The 25,830-nt window shown below is 38.7% G+C and overlaps 1 protein-coding gene across 4 annotated transcripts; it reads right to left on the bottom strand.

The window, feature by feature from the left end:
• Positions 1-1,887: 1,887 nt before the first annotated feature.
• On the bottom strand, positions 1,888-21,961 carry LOC103492544 (DNA ligase 4). Of its 4 annotated transcripts, none has more exons than XM_017046314.2 (17): positions 21,762-21,961; positions 13,984-14,056; positions 13,728-13,852; positions 13,610-13,644; positions 13,480-13,538; positions 11,706-11,771; positions 7,969-8,064; positions 7,823-7,871; positions 7,586-7,673; positions 6,470-6,673; positions 6,018-6,143; positions 5,807-5,909; positions 5,613-5,718; positions 5,348-5,478; positions 5,083-5,244; positions 3,659-3,808; positions 1,888-2,922 (listed from the first exon to the last, which is right to left on the bottom strand). In XM_017046314.2, the coding sequence occupies exons 5-17, from the start codon at positions 13,521-13,523 to the stop codon at positions 2,034-2,036; spliced, it is 2,214 nt and encodes a 737-aa protein (XP_016901803.2). In that variant the 5' UTR covers positions 13,524-13,538; positions 13,610-13,644; positions 13,728-13,852; positions 13,984-14,056; positions 21,762-21,961; the 3' UTR covers positions 1,888-2,033. The 4 variants fall into 4 exon arrangements, with proteins under 4 accessions (XP_016901803.2, XP_008451172.2, XP_008451173.2 ...); XM_008452950.3 differs by having other exon boundaries at positions 5,807-5,906; positions 11,706-11,789; positions 21,762-21,960; XM_008452951.3 differs by having other exon boundaries at positions 11,706-11,789; positions 21,762-21,960.
• Positions 21,962-25,830: the final 3,869 nt, after the last annotated feature.

Consider the following 25,830-nt stretch of genomic DNA (forward strand, 5'->3'; position numbering starts at 1 on the left):
AATATTAACAATGACAATTATCTTCCGTCATAAAATGTAAACTATGACAGTTATAAGCTGTCATAAAATATAAACAATGATAGTTATTAACTGTCATCGAAAATAAATAATGACAGTTATACTCTGTCATAAAATGTAAACTGTGATAGTTATTAACTGTCATCGTAATTAAATAATGACAGTTATAATCAGTCATAAAAAAGTTCTTTCGTGACAGGTATTATATGTCATTGAAACCACATTTCGTGACAGTTTATACAACTGTCATAAAATACTTTCCATGACTGCCGCATCAATGACTGCAAAAAACTGTCACGAAAACCTTTAATGACAGCATTTAACTGTCATTGTAGGCCCTTTTTCTACTAGTGTTTGTCCATATTAAAGGACTATTCCTGAATTTATAAAATGTTATCTAACCATAAAGCTAAATATTTTTTACAAAATTTTCGAATTATATATAATACGTCTTAGACAATTGTTCAAATATCTCCAAACAGTGGAGTAGATTCATTCCTTCGAAGGCAAACCGAGTAAACTTAGGCCAAAAAGCACCTTGCTCACACTCTTGCCCATGAGATAAAGGTTATCATCAATTCAAAGGTAGAGAACGCGCTGACAAAAGCTAAGAAGATGCTCTAATTGGCACGGAAACTTGAGGTCGTCCTTTGCTATTAGTCGAGCGTACCATGGTTAGTTGGGATGTCCATTGGGGTTCACTCCAAACCCAATTCTAGTGGGATGAAGGTCACCCAAGGTAGATACCTAGCTATTAGAGAGGGGAAGAGTTTCATTCGATCGACCACTCTCCTCACAGATAAGAGACCGAAGGGTCAGATAAGACTGTCAAAAGTGGCCTTGCTCACAAGATAAAAAAAAAAAGCTGAATCAGCTTGGAGACCAAGAACAAGGACATATACTGGTCATCCGAACTTGTGAATTCCTAATATTGTCCAGCGGATGGGTCCAAAGGACTCATTCATTCCACTAAAAGACTAGGACTATGGACGGTTTTTCACAAGCAATCCTGGGATTTGATCCCACCAATCAAATTCTCTCGCCTTGGAAAGAGAACATATTTTCCCTACCCAACCTACCCAAGTCTGATTTTACATAGAATTCAAGATAAGATACCGACAGAGGACTCCTACCGATTTACTCATTTCTCTTGGGAATTCCAGTACTAATTCAACCCTCTAACCTTAAAAGTACTGATTCAATCTTCTATAAGCTAAAAAGAGAATTCCTTCCACATCCCCTGTCTATAAACTCTTACATTCTGATTTTTGAACCATGAAAGCCGATCACAAATTGAACAAAGGATCCGATGGATGACTGATCAATGGGGGACCATGGAGTAGGCATTAAATGCCATTCTCTCTCCTTGATGACTCTTGTGGGAGGGGGGAGGCAAAGGGTCGTGGGATTCAATCTCTTGAGGAAGTGGTGGCATGTCCTTGGCCACCATCCTTGCTAGAATACTATAACTTTGATTCTTGAAAAGCAATTCTTTTCCACAAATCATCAATCCAATCTGATCATGGAATAGATTTCTTTCTGATTTCTTTCTAAACTTGCTTGAAGAAAAGCCTATGCCACAAAAAAATTCAAATTCATTGAGGCAGAAGAGTTCCATAACTTAATCCAACTATCCATGACCTTGGACAAAGAAGAAAATATGGTATTGGCTATTTTAAACATAAATTATCATGGCATTTGTTCTCTTCTTTCTTTTGTTAGATTAACTTTCATTGTATGAAAAAAATCATGACTTGAGTTTTGATCTCCCCAAAGGTCTCATATTAGTAGAGATTATCCTTGGTTATGTATCAATAATCTTTTAATTATTTAACCAATAAGAAACTTTGGTCACATTCGGAACGGATATACATAACTCACCCACAAATTAGCTTGTATTGAAAATGATTGTTTAGAACGGCAAAAGGGATTGGATTACAGCATGATACAAATTTCATCTAATAACATTAGAAACATATATACAAATGAAGTAAAACCCAACTCTAACTCACATTTTACCAATCCTTAAGCAGTTCACTGGCAACATCCTTGTAGCTCACTTTCTTCTTAACTGCCTCACCTTTGTTTTCTACAAATGGTTTCTTCTCCTCAACAACAGTAGTAATACTACTACTACTACTTTTAGTTCCACTCATTCCAAGACTTGGAACCATATCTAACAACATTGCTTCAAGTGGATCCTTCATCACTTCAAGCTTCTCAGGTTTTTCCACAAATTTGAAGTCTGCACGAACTTCTTCAATGGCTTTGCCTTTTTGTTTTGAATCATAGTCTTCTAGCATTTTAAATTCATTCGTTTTCTCGTTTTCCTCTTTCTCCCTTTTAGATTCTTCTTCGTTTGTTTCTTCATCAGCAGAGTCATTGTTGCCTGACTCACTACCACCTATTTTTGCAGACCTCTTGGCAATACGTGCCCGAGTTCTTCGAATTTTTTCGGCCTCTGCTTTCTCTCTCTGCGCATTCCCTGCAGTAGGTCTTCCTCGTTTCTTTGAGTTAGATATCTCGTTTTCTAATGTTTTAAACACGTGCTTTTCTGAGTTTTCAGTGCATAATGTTCCAATATTTCCAGTTTCAGCTTTTGTTTTTTCATCGGTATTGTCACTGCTGTCAGACTCAACTTCACTTATTTTTGCTGGCCCCTTGGCCTTTCGGGTTTGAGCTCTTCGAACCTGTTCGACACCTGATTTCGCTTTCTGCATGCTCCTTGTAGCAGGCTTACCTCTTTTCTTTCCACCAGATCTCTCAATTGAATGGGAGAGCATCTGTTGTCCTGAAGCAGCTTCATTTCTTCCTCGATCTTTGTACTCCATGGAAGGGCAGGGAATTTGCGGATTGTCTTTATCTTCCGAGACCAATGGTGTCTCAGAATCCATGCCAGAATTTCTGCGGAAGCAGAGAACAAAAAGCAATAGTCAAGATACTAAATCAGAACCAAATGAAGCATGTATGAATAGATCCTATTTTAGAAAATCTGAAGATAAACATTTTAAAAGATTTAGATTTCAAGTAAACTTTGAAACTGAAAGTATGACTGAGGTTTGGCATTTTGGAAAATATTATTTACAAAAAATAAGGTCTCATTCCATAATCATTTGGCTTTTTACTTTTAGTTTTTGAGAATTAAACCTACGAACACTCTTTTCACCTCTATTTTTTTTTTCTTTGTTACGTACTTTTTACTAATCAAGTATTAAAAAACCAAGTCAATTTTTGAAAACTAAAAAAAATAAATTACAATTGTTTCTCTAAAATTTGGCATTTGGCTAAGAACTCTTTTATTTCAAAAAGATGCAAATCACGGTGGCTTAATTTTCAAAAAGGAAAAACGAAAATGTTATCAAATGGAGCCTAAATAAACAGAGTGGAAGGCTATATCCTATTCCATGGGGAATAGTTAGCCATTATACTCCAATAAAATACTCATCTACTTTAGATCAATGGAAACATCGGTCAGTCAAACAAACACATTATGGTGCAACTAGATGATTTATTTTCTTGGGGCAAGAAAAAAAAAGGGCTACCTTCTTTTCTCATTAAACCTGTGTATAGTCATAATTTTTTAGATTTCTGTACTTGAAATGCTCAAAAAGTAATCTCAAGTTCTTCTATTTGAACTTACATATTTTCAATGGACTTTTTCCCATTGGGATTCAAGTTATATGAATCTTCTTGCAACCTTTGGGCCCTCTCCAAACAGTCTTCCAACCACTGATGTGCAACAATATGAATCCTATCTTTCAACATGGCATGTTTTTCTGCTTCATTCCAACTGAAAAGTGATGGGTAAAGAACCAATTATGAGTTCAAGCAAGAAACAAAGCCATCACCTTTTGAAGATATTAGTGTCTTAAAACTGAAAGCTGTGAACTAGGCTCAGGAACCTCTTAAGATTGTTGTAAGATCAAGGGAGAAAAGCATTGTATCTTAGCTAAGCAAACAAAAGTAGTGCACCCAACGAGAGGAAGGGGTTCCAACTATACAAAATAGTCCTATGAAATAACTACAAAAGGTCTTCAAGATTAAAGCCCAAGGAGAAATATGAATTTTAATGGGGGTCCCAAAAATCACTAGGATCCATCTCCAATCTTCTAAACACTTTGTTGTTATGCTCACCTTAAAGATCCCACAAAATACTGCACAGCCTAGCCCACAAGAAGAAGCAGATAGAGGAGAAACCAAACATATCATTAACATCTTTGCCCAAGCTAGCAAGCAACCAAACATCTGATAGAAAGAATTCCGAACATATATCGCAAACTCAAATTTAAACAAGAAGCAGATAGAGGAGAAACCAAACATATCATTAACATCTTTGATTGAGCAAGCTAGCAAGAAACCAAACTTCTGTCAACATATGTCGCAAACTCAGATTTCCAAAAGAATGTGATCCAAGTCTTTGTTCGCTATCCAACAATACAACAAAACAAGCCAACTAACAAAAGGCATCTTCCTAGCAAGTCAATCCACACTGTTAGCTCCATCACATAAAACTTGCCGGGTAAAGAACACCACTTTCCTCGAAATCAAAAATCCACCAAAGATTTATAATTTCTAAAATAATAATAATATATTTTTTATATAAATAAAATAAAATAAACCAGGGATGATGGTCTAAAAAAAGATTTACACAAGAATCCTCCAAAAGGTTGTGACTCCACGCACGCAAGTCCTCTGAAGTCTAGTTCAAAGTAATAAAAGCCCCAAAAGGTTGAAACTTTAAAAGATTTCCTGACTTGATTTGCCGTCCTCCCTCTCTCTAAAACGAAACCACTTTAATTACAAAAACACTATAAAGGAAATATATTTTCATGAGACTTTGCTCAAACTCGTCATAGCTATCCTACAACCAATTATGTTGAAATGCTACAAGCAAACCCATGAGTTTCAAAGTAATTTTTCATTATAGCACAACATCAGAAAAAACTAACATCAAGAGTAAAATATTATAGCATCTAATAATTGGCCAGCCGCAACTGCATCATGTAATAGCATCTAATAACATTCTCAATCAGGACACAAGAGAACATTCAACATAACCATTACCTTTTCAACACTGTTTCATATCTTACAGGCGCTCCAGGTATTTCGAAGACTACAATGTGGGTAGCAGAAACAGGGTCATCACTGACTTTTCCACCTCTAAAGGAAACTTCAACCTTCAACCTCCTTATTGAAAGCTCCAACAAAATGCCCCAATCAGATTTTCTAAGAGAACGTTAACATGGAAAACCAATGCTGTTATTAATATAATGTCGTAACTCACAGCTAAATCAATTAATTTTAGGCAGACTGGATATCAAGAACTTACAAAGATAATCTTAATGGAAGAAAGTAGATTTGGCACCCAACAAACATACACCAATCGTGTTTTGGACAATATTTTCCCCTATAGTAGTCAATGGCTTTCACATCTTCTGATATGCTAACGTTGCTTAATAGCTGACAGGAAAGAAGATAGATGCCCATTGTGAAAGAAAGAAAGAGATCCTAAGAAAGAATCCTGCAACCCCAAGGTTATCCTGCATATGGAAATAGAAAAAGGACTAGACATGATCTTTGGTAGGTGTGTGTACCTGTTTCAGTTCTGAAAGTTCAAGATCCCAGAAATACGAGTCAGCAAATTCATCAATTTCCTCCTCCAATTTTTTCTTTGAGTTATCAGAGAGAAAGAGAAAATGCCTGGAAAAAGCATAAAGTATGAATATTGTAATATATACTTAACGAATGGAGGATTTTTCAAAACAACTGATGAATAACATGGCATTACTTGGGCTTTAGAGGTAGCAGCTTCTTTTGGGAACAACATTCCAAAACCCAAGAATAATGAATAACATCTCCATGACGCTTGGCAGCTTCGTATTTGATGCCTGCTAAATTTCTTCACTAGTTAACTAGTTGCAAAGACACATACATGTGAAAATGTAAGTGCACAATTATGTAGGGGAGGATGTGTCATAAGCTTGAAATCAGAGAGAGACCTTTGCTATCGGCAGCTACCGAATGTGTAACAGAATTATTCAAATTCATAGAGAATGTACCCCCATTCTCCACTATCAATTTGTGCAAGGAATCAAGAGAATGGGTTGGAGGCACATTAACAATGTCTGCATATGTCAAGGTTCACTTCAACATATTTTTAGAAGCGTCAAAGGAATGTAACAAGCAAGCATCTTCAACATCATAAAAGCTCATTACCATGTTTCATTACCTCACTTGCCTGCCATTAAATATCATCTACAGATCACTATGGTCTCAAGCAGTTTGCTCATTTCTTTTTCAGCGTAGCTAAAACAAAAACTGTCAACATTCACATCATGCTGCTCTATAACTAATTGTACAGGCACTAAAAATTGATGTTTAAAAGATTAATGACTACTGCTACAGTTTAAATAAGCGAGATGAATTCAAAACTCATTAAAATTTAGGATACAAAATAACATATTTGAGAAAATCAAGGAGTCCTCTGTAATGCCTGTAATATCAGTCTGAAGCAAATGAGAAGGAACAACAGAAACGCTCTTTTTCCTTCCCTTTCCAATGGACTTAATGTACTTCCCTTTACTATCTTGCCGACCACTATTATTTGTGCCCCTTTGTGTGGTACCGTTAGTTGAATGAACCAGCTCCACAAAAGCTGCAGTAAGGAACATAAATTGAACGGTAGTTCAAAAAACTAGAACTGTTCATAAACATTTGAAACTAACATTATAAACTATAATATTACAAGAGAAGCATGAGTGACGGAATCCAAGTACATCATTTTAGAGTTTTGGTTCAATTAGCTATTTAAAGTTGGCAAGAGGAAAGCTTCATAATTTTGCAGTTATATCTCTCTTGCTCTCAACATATCTCAACCTCACACTCTTTCTTCATTTTTCTTTCTGATCATTTCTAGGTCTTTTCTTGCTTTCTTCAGACTTTAAGGATGGTGAGTTGGCAAAGCGTCACTCGAGAATGATTTACTAAAAATACTGAGGTAGTAAGGTTCATTCATGAAAGAATAGATAGACTGCGAGACTCATACAAATGGATGTTCTCTTTGGAGGAAAAATCATTTATTAAGGATCGGCTAAAGGATGATTTAAGATCAAGAAGTGAGCATTTTAGATAAAATGGTCCACCACAACAAATGAGGTATGATTGCCCTCCAAGTTGAAGAGGCTCACCACAAAGTCCATGGAGATGTCAACCCAAGCCATGTCATTGTTCAGAATTAAATAGTATTAGATTTCAAATTTACTTTGACTTCACTACTAAATGGATCTTTCTTAGAAACTTTTTTTTGTCTCATTTCTGTCAGCGGATCAATTGTCCCCTTTTCTTTTAGCCATTTATTCCTCTTATACTGTCACATTGTTGTTTCCTAAAAGAAACAACAGCTGAAATGTAATTTCCCTACAAAAGACACCTTGATAATATAATGATGAGATAGATAAACGAAAACAACTGAGGATGGTACTAGTAATACAGTTTTAACCATAGGTTCATTATTCATCAGGCAAATTAAATTTATCAGAGAGAAGATAAACAAAAATGTTTCTCTCACATTGAACATCAAGACATTCATGCCAAGGTTTGTCATATCGAACGCGGTCTATGCGTGGAAATCTGAGACTATATGGTGCTGCAAATACCTAGAACAACATAAATCAATAAACCCAGGTCATAAAGTAGATATCAAAAGCAACAGACTCATATGGTACTAAACCAACCCATGGATTCCTACAGAATAATAACAGCCAGAGATAAGCAGAAATTAAGAAATTTTCATTGAAAAACACACCTCAGATTTTATAGTTCGAATATCACTGGTAATGGAAAGAATGATTGATCTGTGAAATCCAAGAAAATTAATGAGGTAAAAACGATTACATTCTGCTACCATCAAAAGCTTTACGAGTGTAGCAGAAGAATTAAAAGAATGTTAACTTCTCTGGGCTTTCAATCCAAACGTCTGGTCTTTCTTTTGAATTATTTGTAACTTGGTAAAAGCTGGGTGCAGTCTTCCTTGGATATTCACTTTTCCTAACAAGAGACAGCAAGTACTTCAAAGAAATATCAGAATATTGAAGCTTAAAAATAACAGATCGATCTTATCTATCAATATGTGCCAGCAACAAGTAAAAACAACAGCTAAATCTATGATTGCAATTGCAAATCTCAATCTAGTTTTGACTATGAGCCTCTTAACTCCAAATTGAAGCTCAAACCATTTTAGCCTGTTACAGTGACAAGGCATGCTCGTCATTTCATAAGAATTATAAATCAGATATTTTGGTCTTATCTAAACTGATCTGATAGCACTATTTTCGATCAATATTTTGCAGATAATCCATGTTCGACTGACATACTGAGCAATGACCATTCGTAGTAGTTCAGAATCTTCAGATTCAATTTGGAAACTTTACCAAGTCCACATTGTTCACCAGCCCTTCCTTCTCACCAATTTCTCGTACATATCATTAATATTAGCATGCTTATAGGTACAATGTTAGGTTTCCTTCTTCCTGTCAACGTATATAGTGCACAACACACTCCAATACACACACACACGACAATAATAATAGCAACAAGAAGAGATATACTCAGGTCAATAGCGTTTATATATATATAATGGAGAGCAGTCAATACAAAATAGATCCTTCACAAAATGTTCTCTCCCTTCCCATGAACAAGGAAGTCCACTCAAAACATTCTTCTTTTTCATAATCCCAACCCTAGCTACTGTTTCATCAAATATCCATCCTCCCCTACTGCCACGTGCCCGATTTTAAATCAATCTTGGAGAAGATGCTGGCCCCATGTAGTTCATCAAGCAGCTCATCTATCATGGGGATGGGAAATTTGTCCGGCACTGTCGCTCGGTTTAACGCCCTGTAGTCCACGCAGAACCTCCAACCCCCGTCCTTCTTCTTGACTAATATCACTGGGCTGGAAAAAGGGCTAATGCTTGGGCGTATGATTCCGGTAGCCAGCATTTCATTGACCAGCTTCTCAATCTCATTCTTTTGAACGTGCAGGTATCTGTAGGGGCGGACATTGACGGGTCGGTGCCCTCTTTGAGTTGAATCCGATGATCAATCTGCCTCGGTGGGGTAACCCGGCCGGGAGTTCGAAAATATCAGCAAATTCTAGTTCAAGTAATTCAAACTCCGGTTGGAGTTCCTCGACCGTTTCCCCCACGGTCAGCTGCCTGTCGGCTTTTGTCACCCCCATGGCCCGGAAGTCCACCAGATATCCCCTGTCATCCGGTTGCCATTGCTTTATTAGCATCTTGAGGGAGATTTCCATCCGGGTCAGAGACGAGTCCCCTTTTAACACCACTTTAGCATCCCCAACTGCGAATGTCATTGCCAAGTTCCTCCAGTCAACCGTCATCGACCCCTGTTTTTGAAGCCATTGCATTCCTAAGACCATGTCCAAGTTTCCGAGTTCCAACGGTAGAAAGTCTTCCACTACGGTGAGTCCGGGTAGTCCAACGACGACTCCCGTGCACAACCCCTTGCCTTGAACAGCTTTACCGGAGCCCATGATTACTCCATATTGTGTCGTTTCCGTAGTGGTTATTTGCATTTCCTCCACCAGCCTCGAGGAAATAAAGTTGTGGGTAGCCCCACAGTCTATCATGATTACCACTTCGGGATCTTCTAACTTCCCTCTGAGCTTGAATGTCCCCGGCACGGTCAATCCAACCACCGAGTTCAAGGACAACTCAACGACCGGACCGATCTCAACCATGCCTTCCCCGATTTCCTCTTCGCTCATTTCTGTGTCTCCCAAGTCGTCGGCCACCACACAGAGTCTTAACTCTCTATTCTTGCAGCGGTGTCCTCTGCTGAACGGCTCGTCGCAGCGGTAGCACAGGCCTTTCTCTTTTCGCTCCTGCAGTTCAGAGTCTGTCCACCGTCGAAATGACGGTTCTAGTCTGCCTCCCGCGCCAACAGGGTTAAATTGACTCGTATTCAAATTTGACGTTTGATTGACCACCTTCTCCGCCAGTGTCACTACTTTCGTCGTTGGGCTTCCATTCGTCTTCGGGCTGGGCCCTAAGTTGGTCTTCATCATCTCTTTTGATAATGGGCTCGGGTATGGGCCTCCCTTCGACCACTCGGCCTTCTCCTCCGCCAATTGGGCCGCCTCCATCAGGTCCTCCAAGCCCACGACCCGCATAGAGAAAACCTCCTTTCGAATTCTGGGGTCCAATCCATTTGTAAAAGTTCCCTCCAAAACTTCTTCCGCCATCTCCGGCAACAATGCCGACAGTTCCTCAAATTTTTGCAGGTACTCGCCCACGGTGCCCTCCTGTTTGATCGCCAAAAATCTCGCACACGCCGTTCCGAAGTCCCTACACCGGAATCTATTATACATTCTTTCTTTTAGTTCCCTCCATGACCGAAACCGTTTTCTGTTCTCCGCCCATCTAAACCAACTTAAGCCTCTTCCTTCTAGGCTAACAACCGCAATCTTCAATTTCTCACGTTCGCTCAGAAGATGCATCTGAAAGTAATGTTCCGCCCTGTAGAACCACCCTTCAGGATCTTCACCATTGAACACCGGCATCTCCAGTTTCTTAAACTTGATCCTCTCCTGTCCTCCCCCTGCTTCGCCACTTAGAGAGGTTTCACCTTCTTCCCCTTCTTCTAGCACTCCTGCTTCGTTCCTTTCCTTTCTTTTTCTAGTGTTTATCCCTGTTAGTTCTGACCCTCCCGTAAACCTCTGGCGATCTTCGTAAATCGCAGAGAGCATAGCGTGCATCTTTTCCAAGTTTTTCTCTAGTAGTGGTAACCTCTGGACTTCTTGCTTAATCGCCTCAATCTCGGTCTCTGAAGCAGTTAGGCGATCCTCTATCATCTTTTGCGTCATCTTCTTCCACCTCCCCAGGTTGTCGACTCGCTCTGATACCAATGTTAGGTTTCCTTCTTCCTGTCAACGTATATAGTGCACAACACACTCCAATACACACAGATACACTCCAACAACACACACACACGACAATAATAATAGCAACAAGAAGAGATATACTCAGGTCAATGGCGTTTATATATATATAATGGAGAGCATTCAATACAAAATAGATACTTCACAAAATAAAGTTCAGCCAAGCCTAGCTACTGTTTCATCATATATCCATCCTCCCCTACTGCCACGTGCCCCCCGGGGACCACTGACCAATTCAACTACCCTTTTGTCTACTCTGAAATGTCCTTCCTGCCCTTCTTTCTCTTTCTATGATAAACTTGTGTTACCGGAGGCCTAGCATACAATCCCTCAACCCAATGGCCTCTCTTTATTTCATTAGCTAGGATTGTTTCCGCATGTGCTCCAATTATCACAAAGTTACGGCAGAACTCCAGAAGAACCACCAAATTTATTTTTGGATGCACTATATTTCAGTAAGATGACTTAAATTAAAACAACAATTTCTTAACAATCATATCCATTCGCAAAATGTGTAAGAATTATTATGAAATGTCAATTTAATGAGAAATACATAAAAGGGTTTCTTTTGGAAAATTGGAAACAGAAATAAATAGAAGAGGTTAAAATGAAAGAAATGTATGGTTTCCCACTGGAGAAGAATCACAAAACCCTACAAAATTTGGGTGATTGGGACATATCAATTCAGGCAGCATACTTGGATGATCAGAACATTTCCTAATTCATACCTAAAATAAGGCTTCAGTTTATTTACAACAGCATCTAACTCCTCATCAGTAAGCCCAGTTCCTACTCTGCAGAAGGAAACAAACCTGCAATTAAAGAACCCGTAATTGAGCACCACATTCTAATGGACTTATTTTTTAAAGGTAATAATTTTGAAACGTATAGTGAATGGTCAACTCTAACGGAAATCATCCCTTTTCATCCTTTTCCATAATCATAAGTATAACAAAATATTATATGAAAACTAATTAAAAAAGCAAATTCTAAAAAGAAAGGTGTGCGGAAGTTCAACTAAATAAACACATCAATTATTTGTATAGTTGTAACTTATATCAAGATATTTAATTAACCATCATGGGTTGGCCTAGTGGTGAAAGGGAGACATAGTCTCAATAAATAAGACCATGGGTTTAATTCATAGTAGCCACCTACCTAGGAATTAATTTCCTACGAGTTTTCTTAATGCTCAAATGTTATAGGGTCAGGCCGATTATCCTGTGAGATTAGCTGAGGTGCGCAGAAGCTGGCCTGGACACTCACGGATATCAAAAAAAATATCAAGATATTCAATTAATTTTGGTGGCATTTCAATAGAATCCAGTTGCTCTAGTTTCGGTATCCAAAAGTCATTTGGAAGTTTATTTATGACAAGTTGACAACAGACCCTCGTTTAGTTGGTTGAAAGAGTCACTAAACTGGACTTTCAACTGTGAACTTTATTTCAGTAAGAGATTAACCAACTTTATTTCAGTAAGAGATTAACCACTAATTAAATTCTCCTTTTATAATCCTAAATGGATGCTAACTCCCAGATTCACAATTTAATCACATTCTGCAGATTAATTTGCTCATTTGCTAAGCAAATCTCTCAAAGTGTCTTCTCTCTTCTTTTCCTTTCCTTTTTCTTCCTCTTTTGATCCTCCTTTCAAACAAGAATTACATTTTTTATCCCCAACTGAAGTTCAACAATGTTCTAAATTTAAGTTGTTAAAAACATGAAGGGATTTGCTTACATGCTGGCAAGAAAATTAAGTTTACACCACCTACCACTCAGTTTCCTTCAAGATTTTGCATGTTTCTGAAAAGGACTCCTTCTAGACTCAGTCTGACACCCTTGGCTTGATCCTATTCTAGTTTGATTCACCCTTTTCATTCTATTTCCCTTTATTCGGTATCATCCAGAACATCCAAAGGAAATGCTACCTTTCATCATTATTGATACCCATCTATAGGTTTGCCTACATCAAGAACACTTACATTTTGGCCCTTGCATTATGCTTAATGTTTAATATAGATTCACCCTCCACTTTATGTTTCACATTGTTGCCTTTGTATCTACCATATATTTCCAAATTCTGGGTTCTTCCTTGGTTCTCCATAATTCCTCAAAGTGCCAGTAGATGCTTCAATGACCTATCTTTTGAAAATTTCTCCGATTCTATCATTCATCTGATTTTTGCAACTATATTTCCATATCCAGAGTTACGGTTACCTTCTTTCCATCAGTCTGCCAATGAGTAAAGTTGACCTGATCTTCTAGATGGTTGCTAAAAACACATGTATCTTTTTTTATAATGACAAACAAGTGAATATCATACATCTTGCTACAGAAATTTTTTAATTCCCTTGCAGAGATAATGAACAAAAGAAGAGTAAAATTTTTAAGGTCAGAGACATTTATCCAATTACATTCTCTGTCAGTTGTTTATGGATTTCAATAAAATAAAATACACAAAACACTATCGTAGCTACAAGCTAATGACATAAGAGTCTTACCGTCTGGGATATGCATTTGAGGGTGGACGCTCAGCAAGACCCATTAAAAATTGAGCAACCTTAAAAAATATAGACGTTAAACTTGATCTTCCAAGAAAATGCATCACATTTATTCTCTAGAAAAGCTAACCTCCCCACCCCGCCGTCCAGAGCCGTAGTAACCTCCTATTATCAATGAACAAATATTCAGATACACAAGTAAGAAATATGCTTATCCAAACAAACTGCAAAACAAGAAAACTGCAGACCTATGATGAGGGCATCCAAATCAGATCCAGCACGAACATAGTCGGGCTTTAATTTTAACCACTTCCCACTACGGTCACCGGGTTCCCATTTAGAACCCAAGTCCTTAATAACAATACCTTCATCTCTGAAGAAAATTTTCCAATAATAATTTTTTGTTTTTAGAGGTAAAAACATATATAAGAACTTGGAAGACGGTAGACTTAATAATATCAAGCATTATTTAATATATCACTTGAGTAGCGGCAGAAGAGATACCTATTTTCAATTGTACTCTTAAAGAATCTTTCCACGTCATCAACATTATAAGCTCTAATTGACCAAGGACAGCCTGCATGACAGCATAGGACAGACCTAAACCGTTGAAACCTAAGTTCTCAACCATTTATATGACAGAATTAGGAGCCCACATGGAAAAAACAAGTTCGCAATTAACTGAATCCAGATTATTAAAAGACATCTTCCTCTTTGGATTTATTTTGGGATTGCTTTAAGTTAAACACTTTTTGATGGTATCACAGCTATAATAAATTATTTTATAATATTTCTAATCTCTGCTTTATCTAGCAATGGCTCAAAGCACATTTCCAATACCAAAAGATTCTTCTACATCAAATTTCAAACAAGTAAAGAGTTTCGTATTGCTCTTCACAAAGAAAAGCACGTGCACTTATCCTGTTATGTTGTTTCCTCTTTTGTGTCTCATAACCATCATCTTCTACATGCTCTTTTGGTACATCTCTCGACTCTTGTTCTATCTCTATTCTTAAGATTATTAATGAAGCCTTGCCCCGTTCTAGTTGGCTGTTAGGTTACCCACAAATAACACTAAATTATCCCAACTTTAAGGCAAGAAAACAGAGAAAGTCTCTGTTCTTATTTATTTATATTGCCAAAATACAGTCATAAGATTTAACAACAAGAAAGAACATTCACAAGCAAGGAAATAACAACAGAACATACCAACTTGTAGCCTACTCTAGGGTAACCCTCGGCCACAGCAGCCGCCCTCTCCTGTATTACTTTATCCAAATAAAACCTACCTACCCAATCCCCAAAAGGTGCTATATATAGGCTTTTTCCCACATTCTCTCACCCTGGGCCCACACGCACGATCATGTCCTTTTTCCTCCCTCATCATTGTCGTCCTGCTGATTTACCATTCTATCCCTCCTCTTATATGTATGTAATATCGGAGGCCTTACAATACCCCTCGGTTCCACATTCACCTTGTCCTCAAGGTGGAAAGAAGGAAATTGCTGGTTCATTTGATAAACCGACAGCTTCACTTTCTGGTAAGCCTTGCCATTTGATTAGCCATTCATTCGCGCCCAAATCTTTGTTCCAACGGATGCCTAGGACATTTTCCGGCCATAGTTGTAGTTCAAAATTTTCTGTCAACATGAGGTGCTGGTGCTGGACTACCTGCTGTGCCCCTAATTTTGGTTTTAGCTGTGATATGTGAAAGACATCGTGGATTGCTGCTTCAGGGGGAAGGTCCAGCCGATAAGCCACTGCCCCAATTTCTTCAATGATTTTGTAAGGTCCATAAAACCTTGGAGCCAGTTTTTCTTATTTTTTTCTAGCCAAGGAACGCTGCCGATATGGTCTCAGTTTAAGATATACCTCCTCTCCCACCTTCAGCTTGAGTTCTCTTCTTTTGAGATCGGCAAATTTCTTCATACGATTTTGAGCCAAGCATAAGTTCTCCTTTAAGGCATTAATAGCTAAGTCACGTTCCTTCAACATCGATTCAACCTCGTTGTTAAGGGTTTTTCTATCTCCATAGGATAGCAGGGGAGGAGGAGTACGACCGTAGACAGCCTCAAATGGAATAGTCTTTGTGGAGGCATGGAAAGTAGTATTGTACCATAATTCAACCCACAGTATGAACTGATCCCACTTATGCGGTTGCTCGTTACAAAAGCATCTTAAGTATGTTTCTAGGCATTGATTCACTCTTTCAGTTTGCCCATCTGTCTGTGGGTGAAAAGCAGTGCTTCTTTTCGGTAGGGTTCCCATAGTTGCAAACAGCTCCTTCCAAAAATTACTGAGGAAGATCTTATCTCTATCCGAGATGATGGAATTTGGGATACCATGCCGTCTTACCAACTTGTCAATGAAGGTTATGGCCACTTGTTTCGTCGAGAAGGGATGTTTAAGAGTGATGAAGTAGGCATATTTAGTTAGGCGATCCACCACCACCATGATTACATTAACACCCCCTGCCTTAGGTAGTCCTTCTATAAAATCCATCGTCCAATCTTCCAAAATTTTGTCTGGAATTGGTAGAGGTTGGAGAACACCAGCTGGTTTAGTCGCTTCATACTTATTTCGCTGACAAACCTCACATTGATCAACGTATTTTTTTATGTCATTTTTCATTCCTTGCCAATAAAGTTCTCCACTCATTCTCTTATACGTTCGTAAGAATCCGGAATGGCCTCCTAACACCGAATCATGGAAAGTGTGTAGCAATCTAGGAATGAGGGAAGAAGTTTGTGACAATACCAGTCTTCCTTTGTATAGTAATCTACCATTCTTCCATTCGAATTTTCCTCCAACTTCCTGTTCCTTCAACTTTTCGACAATTTGCTGGAGTTCCTCATCCTTGACTACTTCTTCACCCACAGTATTCATGTCTACAATTCCAGAGGTTGTCATTTCATGGAGCTCTACCCTCGGTTTAACTCTTGAGAGAGCATCTGCTGCTTTGTTTAACAGCCCCGGTTGATAAAGTATTTCGAAGTCATACCCGAAGAGTTTGGTCAGGCATTTCTGGAATTGTGGCTGTACTTCTCTTTGTTCTAACAAAAATTTCAAAGCTTTCTGGTCAGATATGATAGAGAATTTCCTTCTCAACAGGCAATGTCGCCACCTTTGTACAGATAACACCACAACCATCAATTCTCTTTCATAAATGGACTTTGCCTGAGCTCTCTGCGACAGCTTCTAACTGAAAAAAGCTATGGGATGTCCTCTTTGAGATAAAACTGCTCCCAACCCGCTGCCTGATGCGTCTGTTTCTATGGTGAAGGGCAGATTCCAGTCTGGTAGTGCTAAGACTGGTATAGTTGTCATGGCCACCTTCAGCTTCACGAAAGCAGTTTCGGCTTCTTCATCCCATTTAAAGGCATTTTTTTGTAGAAGCTTAGTGAGGGGCGTTGCAATGTTACTGTACCCTTTAACAAATCGTCGGTAATACCCTGTCAACCCCAAGAACCCTCTTAATTCTGAAACATCTGAAGGTCTTGGCCAATTGACCATGCTTCTAATCTTATCTCCATCTGCTTCCACCCCTGTCTTGGATATTTGGTGTCCCAAATATTGGATTTTAGAGTGAGCAAAGACACATTTCTTCTGATTTGCGTAGAGCTGATTATCCCTTAGCACAGCGAAAACCATTCCTAGGTGTTTCTCATGCTCACTTATGTCACTGTTGTACACTAAGATATCATCAAAGAATACCAAAACACAACGTCTAAGAAATGGTTTAAAAACCTGGTTCATCAATGATTGGAAGGTTGCTGGAGCATTCGTCAGACCAAACGGCATCACCAGAAATTCATAGTGGCCTTCATGTGTGCGAAAAGCTGTTTTTTCTATATCTTCCTCCTTCATTCTAATTTGGTGGTATCTCGATTTGAGATCCAACTTTGAGAAGACAGCTGCTCCATATAGTTCATCTAATAATTCTTCGATTACTGGAATGGGAAACTTGTCGGAGACTGTGGCTTGATTTAATTTCCGGTAGTCCACACAAAATCGCCAACCTCCATCTTTCTTTTTAACCAATAGGACAGGGCTCGAATAGAGGCTATGGCTCGGCCGAATGATTCCATCTTGTAGCATTTCAGTTACTAAGTTCTCTATTTCTTCTTTTTGGACATGTCCATATTTGTATGGTCTTACATTGATCGGTCTTTGGTTGGGCATTGTCAAGATACGGTGATCGATATCTCTTTTTGGAGGGAGGCCTTTGGGAGTTGTGAAGATATCCGCGTACTGGTGTAATAAAAATCGTATCATAGGGATGTCGGCTTCGTCTCCTTTCCTTTCCTTATCGGTCTTGTCAACTTCCTCGGTTGATATCTCCATGTTCGACCATTCCAATAGAAATCCTTGGTCATCCTCTTGCCACGTCTTTTCTAATGTTTTTAACGAACACTATGCTTTGATGAGGGAAGGGTCTCCCTTCAGGACAATTTGTCTACCTTCATTCCAGAAACTCATCGTCAAAGAAGGCCAATGGATCCTCATGGTGCCTGTGGTGTCTAGCCACTGCATTCCTAATACGGCATCGACTGTTCCCAGCTCTACGGCAAGGAAATCTGCTATGATGGTGATCTCTTCGAGTTTCAGTTCCACTCTTCGGCATATCCCTTTTCCTTTACAGCGAGCTCCATTCCCAATAGTGTATTCAAATTGGGTATGTTGTTCCAGCCCCAGTTGTAAGTCTACTGCTAAGGCCTGGTGGATAAAATTATGGGTCGCCCCGCTATCAATCAACACCACGATCTCCTTCTGCCTTATCCATCCCTTGAGCTTCATAGTTCCTTTCGAGGACAAACGAGTCATAGCCTTGAGTTCAATTTCGATATCTTCGGTGAGTTCCAAATTCTTTAGCTCTACGGTTCTCTCTGTCACTTCCTCCTGACTGTTTACTTCCTCAATTTCCTCTTCTTCATTCATTATGAAGAACATTAGTTCTCTTTTTTCCTTGGTTTTGCAACGGTGGCCTGGAGAGTACTTGTCATTGCATCGGAAGCATAGACCTCAGTCTAGCCTTGCTCTAAACTCTGCGTCAGACAACCTCTTCACAGGTGGTTCCCCCTTCTTGAAATTGCCCTTAATAGGTATGGTAATCTACTTCATTTGAAAATCAGTTTTACGTGGTAGTGGCTTTTCAGCATCTCCTATCTTCTTGCCTTTAGATGACCCCCCTTCATCCCACTATGTCATTCCCAATTCCATTTTTGTCAATTTTAGAGCTAAGTTTCTGTCATTCACCAGCTGTGCTTCTCTCATACATTCTTCCAAGGTTTGGGGATGCCTGCTGATGACCTCCGCTTGTAAGGAAGGCTCCAACCCTGTCACAAACGCGTCTACCAATACACTTTCTGCCATGTATGGTAATGGGGCTGAGTAGGTTACAAATTTTTTTACATAATCATTATAGGAACCATCTTGTTGGATTCTAATCAATCTTGCCCCTAAGCTCTTTTGTCCCAAATCTCTAAAAAAACTTAAACATCCTACTCTTCAGATCTTCCCAGGACTCCACCTTCTTTCTGTTGTGACTCCAGCGGTACCAATCCACTTCGTCTTGGCCAAAACTGACCACGGCCACCTTGACCTTCTCACTTTCAGGTAGATTATTTATTTCAAAAAAATGCTCCGCCCTGTACACCCATGACTCAGGGTTTTCTCCTAGGAACATCGGCATCTCTAGCTTCTTGTATTTGCTTCTGTCTGTCACTGTTCCATTGGTCTCAGTTATCAGCTCAGTCTCATCCATCTTCCCTTTTAGTTTCATCACCGAGCCGTCGGAGGTTGTACCCGATTCTTCTTTCTTTTTGTAACTATGACTTTCCTTCATCTCATCCGCCAGTCATTCAACAGCCTTCTTCATTTCGAGCAGCATCTCCTTCAGACTCAAGATCTCCTTTTCGGTTCCCTCGACCCTTTCCTCCATCTGTCGCTGAGCCATTTGTCTAGTGAACACCCCCAATTTCTAGTGGCTCTGATACCAATTTGTTAGGTTACCCACAAATAACACTAAATTATCCCAACTTTAAGGCAAGAAAACAGAGAAAGTCTATGTTCTTATTTATTTATATTGCCAAAATACAGTCATAAGATTTAACAACAAGAAAGAACATTCACAAGCAAGGAAATAACAACAGAACATACCAACTTGTAGCCTACTCTAAGGTAACCCTCGGCCACAGCAGCCGCCCTCTCCAGTATTACTTTATCCAAATAAAACATACCTACCCAATCCCCAAAAGGTGCTATATATAGGCTTTTTCCCACATTCTCTCAACCTGGGCCCACACGCACGATCATGTCCTTTTTCCTCCCTCATCATTGTTGTCCTGCTGATTTACCATTCTATCCCTCCTCTTATATGTATGTAATATGGGAGGCATTACATTGGCATGGCATAATGCAATGATAAGGTGAATGGCTTAAATAATGACGATGCTAGGGACTTTATATCATTTCACAAACAAAAGATGACTGCTGGATGAAGATGGAGGTTTTGACCTTCCATTGAGAGCACAATTGTTCGTAAAGCCCTTGCTCAGACATATGGAATCTATTATGCTGATAGATTTTCTATTGTTGCTAAATTGCCTTGTCGATCAGCTCAATACTAAGAATGTAACCTTCAAGAATAATTTTTTTATCCATCGGTGTCTAAACCAGTTTACGTGCATGTCAACTAATCTCACAGGATAACTCGTCTGACTCTACAACATTTGGGTATCAAAAAAACACGTAAAATACTACATCCTACGCAGGTGGCCACCATGAATTGAACTCATGATCTTTTAGCCCTTTATCAAGGTCATGTCATCTATTTACCACTAGGACTACCAATGATGCCTCCTTTCAAAATAATTTTAGGGAGTTGAAACATGGGATCTCTTGAACCATCTAACAAAAAAGATGTGATACCACATTCAATCACTAATTGACCCAAAAGCTTAAGCTAATCGATGAAGGTAAATTTAATATTATATCATCTAGTAGAAATGTTCATTGGAAACTTGAATATTAGTGGCCATTACATGACCATACATAACTTATTTAGTGTAAGCATTGCGAGACTACTAGGGGTGTAATTAGTTGGGTTCAGCTTATTTTTCAGTGTTGAACTAAAAGAAACTACCAAGAATGTCAAAGGAAAACTGACACCATAGCTCACCGAATAGCCCTGAACCAATTAACCAACAGTTCAGTCTGTTCAATTTGACAGTACAATGTTACCTCAACCACAAGTTTGTTTGATACGGCTTGTGCTGATGAGCCGTAACTTGGTGGTATTGGGTTGTGCTAGGTGCAGTGGGTCGATTGTGGTAAATTATAATTCAACAAAAAGAAATGGTGACAGACAAGCTCAAACTCACACACTCGATGATAACAGTAGGATTTCAAAGCCAACTTACTTAACCGCACAAAAGATTCATAAATGTATAAATCATCGTTCGACTCAAGTTTATTGGTATGTTCCATGCAAAACTTGAAATCATCCAAATATGATCGGTTTTTTTTTTACGGAACTGCCAACCCAAATTGGTTCCGACCTAAACTGGCATCAGTTTTGGTGGCCTAGTTCATGCAAATCCCAGAACTTACTGAATATCAGTTTTCATTTTACACAAACCAATACCGCCAAATCAAAAAGGTTCCAACTAAAACTGACAACAGTTCCTGTCAATTTCAGCCGCTTATTTGGTTTTTCCTTGCACTCTAGTCTGTACATAAGCCTATCTTCACCTACTTTACGCTGGAGGAGATGGTTTAGAAACAAAATAATAATGGAAGCATTTCCATTTACTTATACAAAATATCGCAACCACGTGACTGACACTTGACCATCTCTTAGAGACTCATAATACTCGATGTATATTTAACATAAATTTCCATTCTTTAAGATAAATAATATCAGAGTGCCTATAAATCCACGAACAGCCACCAGTTGTACAATGAACAGTCTAAATAGTAGAAAAAATAATAAATAAATAAAAGAACTCAAGCCCTAAGCTGACCAGATTAATAACCTAATACACATGGATAGAATAGACGTATAAGACAAGATACAAACACTGCTCAGTCAAGTCTAAGTCTGTTGTAAGATGATTAGAAGAGAAAAATACAATAGTAGGATAAAAGAATCCAAGCCCCACAAAAATCTTTTTTTTTTTCTTTTTGTTTATTAGGCATACATCCTTTCAACATATTTAATAAATATAATAGTAGTGATAATAATCTTTTTTTTTTTAAGTATCAATTGATGAGTTTTTTACCAGCACAGTCGCTATTAAGCCCATCATTAGGTACTAAGACTTCCAATTGACCCTTCACAGGCTTGACAACATTCCTGAGAAGCTCATGTCTTTCTTTCAAACTCCTGTGAATAACACTTGTATCTCCAACATAAAGAACATCAAACGCAACATCTATCCTCTTGTTAAAGATATAATAACCGTAACTTCAGTTCTCATGATGTAAATTCATAAACGCATTTTGTCATATGTGAACCAAAACATTGAACAGAACTTTCAGGTACAGTCTAAAAGAAAATAAAAGGATACAGCATAACTGCACAATGGGAGAGAAAAGACAACAAATATCACAAGTCAAACTACTGTCTAGCAGTTATAGTTCACAAGAAAGAGTATAATCATATAGGAGCAAGGAAGACCTGCCGATTGCTGTCAAATCCATCCTTCGCTGCCCTTGCTGCAAATGAGTCCAAAAAGGAGGGCGTGTATATAAGCAAAAATATATATGGTCAATTTCCAGTTTTATTGATGCAGATTTAGATGCTTAATTTAAAATTTGGATTGTGTGATCGTCAACTTGTCACAAAATAGAAGCTAAAATATATAAGCTAAACAACCTATTTCCTGGTTTGAGCCAAACTCTGCAAAACGATTTAAAGATTTATCCCACACCAACATTTCACCATCAAGTATACACCTACAAATAATCCAAGGGAGAAGTTACTATTCTTCAAATTAATAATGAACTTTCAATATGCCACACGAACTACTCTTGCCAAATATATATCTATAGATAGATAGATACAGCAAAAAGTTAATGTAACCTCTATTGAAAGTAGAGACTAAGAACACACAAATTTACGTGGAAACCCGAGTACCAAGAGAAAAACTACGATATTTTTCTTTTTATTATTTTCTGATAATAATACAATAGATACAAGGGAATAAATAGAAAAGTACAAAGAGATAAAAAAAAAGGAAAGAATATTTAGGGAAAAACTCTCAATGGACTAAGCCCACTAATTCTAACACTCCCCCTCAAGTTAAGACGTAAATATCAATGAAGCCCAACTTGCGTTTAGGGTTTAGGGTTTAGGGTTTAGGGTTTAGGGTTAAAAGACGAAGTTTGGTCTGAGAAGTCCCTTGGTGAGGACATCAACAACCTATCGACTTGAAGGAATGTACGAAATGCATATGCTCCCACTGTCAAGTCTTTCTTTGATGAAATGCCGATCAATCTCAACTTGTTTAGTTCTATCATGCTGAACTGGGTTGTTAGCAATACTAATAGCAGCTTTATTATCACAAAAGAGCTTCAATGGAGTCTCACATTCCTAATGAAGATCAGACAGGACTTTCTGGAACCAAATTTCCTCACATATTCCCAAACTCATAGCTCTATATTCGGCCTCAGCACTACTCCTGGCCACAACACTTTGCTTCTTACTCCTCCAAGTTACAAGATTACCCTAAACAAAGGTACAATAACTGGAGGTAGACTTTCTATCAACAACAAATCCTGCCCAGTCTGAGTCAGTATATGCCTCAATGGTCTTTCTATCTGTCTTTCTAAAAATAACCCTTTACCAGGTATCGTTTTTAAGTATCTTAAAATTCTTTTGATAGCTTCCATGTGTTCCTCGTAGGGAGCCTGCATAAACTGGCTAATAACACTCACAGCAAAGGAAATATCAGGACAACTATGGGATAAGTAAATCAATTTACCCACAAGACGCTGATATTGTTCTTTATCAACTGGAACTTGATCATCTGATTTTCCTAGTCTACAGTCGAATTCAATAGGAGTGTCAGCAAAACGACATCCCAATATACCTGCCTCGGTCAGCAAATCAAGAGTGTATTTTCTTTGAGACACGGAGATGCCTTCTTTAGATCTGGTCACCTCCATTCCAAGGAAATATTACAGATTTTCGAAACCTTGATTTCAAAGTCATTACCCATTTGATTTCAAAGTAATTACCCATTCTCTGCTTAAGTTGACTAACTTCTGCCTGATCATCTTCAGACAAAACGATGTCATCCACATAAACTATCAAAACTGCAATCTTTCCTGTCTTGGAAACTTTTGTAAATAAAGTATGATCAGAGTGTCTCTGACTGTACTCTTGGGACTTGACAAAGGTAGTGAATCTATCAAACCATGCTCTAGGTGACTGTTTCAGACCATTTAAAGATTTCTAGAGTTTACAAACCTGCTAACCAAACTGGACTTCACAGCCTGGCAGGGGCTCATGTAAACCTCCTCTACTAGATCTCCATTCAGAAAAGCATTCTTAACATCCAGTTCATATAGAGGCCAATCTTTGTTTACAGCAACAGAAAGGACTCTGACAGTATTCAACTTAGCAACGGAAGAAAAAATTTATGAATAATCAACACCATAGGTCTAAGTAAACCCTTTTGCAACTAACCTTGTCTTGTGTCTATTAAGTGTTTCATCTGCTTTGTATTTGAGAGTGAACACCTATTTGCATCCCACAAGCTTGTATCCCTTGGGTAGAACACAAATCTCCCAAGTGTTATTCTTTTCAATTGCTTTCATCTCTTCCATGATAGCATTCTTCCATTCAAAACACTCTAAAGCAATGTGAATACTTTCCAATATTGTGGTAGGGCTGGCAGTAAAAACTCTGAACTATGATGAGAGATTCTCGTATGACACATAATTAGATATGAAGTGTTTTGTAAAGGACCTAGTACCTTTTCCCAGTGCAAGGAAGATCAAGAGAAGGATCATACTTGCTAGTATTTCCAAAATGGTTAGACTTAGTTTCATTTTCAGTATGCTTAGCAACAACCTCGTTCTCATCAATCCTATCCTTTCTCATAGACCCCATCAATACTACCCTGCTCACCCATATCTTCCAAAACAGTTGTCTCGGACCTGTCATTCTCACCTACCTTACTGTTGGTATGTGAGTCAGTTGAATTCGTCTCAGACCTATCATTCTCACTCATTCTATTATTACTATATGAGTTAATGGAATCAGTCATACATTGATCTATTATTGGTTCAGAATCCTGGACTGGAGCCGTCTTAACAACAGAAGACTCAACTCCCTTTCTGAGATTCCTCTATAGTAGGTTTTCCAAGGAACTTGATTTGTGGGTAGGACTGTACTATGAGGGCTAAGGTCAAGTAAGGTAACCACAGTAGGACAAGTAAACTCTAGGGGAAGCATATAGTTACTCTTCACTCACACTCTCCCCCCGAAGTAGGCTAACGGAAAAAAAAGGACGATCTTCAATAAAGGTGACATCCATGGTAACTAAGTACTTACATGAAGATGGGTGGAAGCATTTATAGCCTTGTTGGTGTACAGGATACCTAACAAACATGCAAGCCTAAGCCCTAGGAGTGAATTTAGTTTGGTTAGGATTATGGCTATAAACATAGGCAGTGCATCCAAACACCCGAAGGGGAACATCAGGGATGAGACGCGTGGAGGGATAAGATTCTTTGAGGCAATCTAACGATGTCTGGAAGTGAAGGACACAGAAAGGCATGTGGTTGATGAGATGAGCGACAGTGAGAATGACATCACCCCAGAGATAGGAATGGAGAGAAGTTGACAACATAAGGGAACGGGCAACTTCCAAAAGGTGACAATTTTTTGTTCGACAACCCCATTTTGTTGAGGGGTGTAAGCACAGGAACTTTAGTGAACAATTCCTTTAAAGTATAAGAACTCGTTAAGAGAGTGGTTTTGAAACTCACGACCATTATCACTCCGCAGGATTGCAATCTTTGTATTGAATTGCGTTTCTATGGTGTGATAGAAGTCCCGAAATTTCGAGGTAACTTCGGATTTGTCGGAGATCAGGAAAACCCAAGTAAGATGAGTATGGTCATCAATAAAGGTCACAAACCATCGTTTCCTGAAGGAGGTAGTGACCTTGGATGGTCCCCAAACTATCGGCATGTGGGGGACACTAAAGGCCACGGATGAAGACGAGGGTGGCACAATTAGGTCTGCCGATGGCGTCTGAACAGGATAGGCCAGCACGTGTAGCTCCGTGCGGCGGCCCATGGCTGGTTTCTAGCAGCACGGACGACAAGAAATTGTGC

Source organism: Cucumis melo, chromosome 5, assembly GCF_025177605.1.
Source record: "Cucumis melo cultivar AY chromosome 5, USDA_Cmelo_AY_1.0, whole genome shotgun sequence".
Classification (NCBI taxonomy): domain Eukaryota; kingdom Viridiplantae; phylum Streptophyta; class Magnoliopsida; order Cucurbitales; family Cucurbitaceae; genus Cucumis; species Cucumis melo.

Excerpts from the sequence above, each read along its gene's own strand:
- LOC103492544 (XM_051085270.1), bottom strand. The coding sequence starts at position 13,523 with ATGGGTCTTGCTGAGCGTCCACCCTCAAATGCATATCCCAGACG. Across the intron at positions 6,674-7,585 it reads TGAATGTCTTGATGTTCAAT|CTTTTGTGGAGCTGGTTCAT; the intron begins GTGAGAGAAACA and ends TCCTTACTGCAG. Across the intron at positions 3,809-5,082 it reads TATGAAACAGTGTTGAAAAG|TTGGAATGAAGCAGAAAAAC; the intron begins GTAATGGTTATG and ends ATCACTTTTCAG.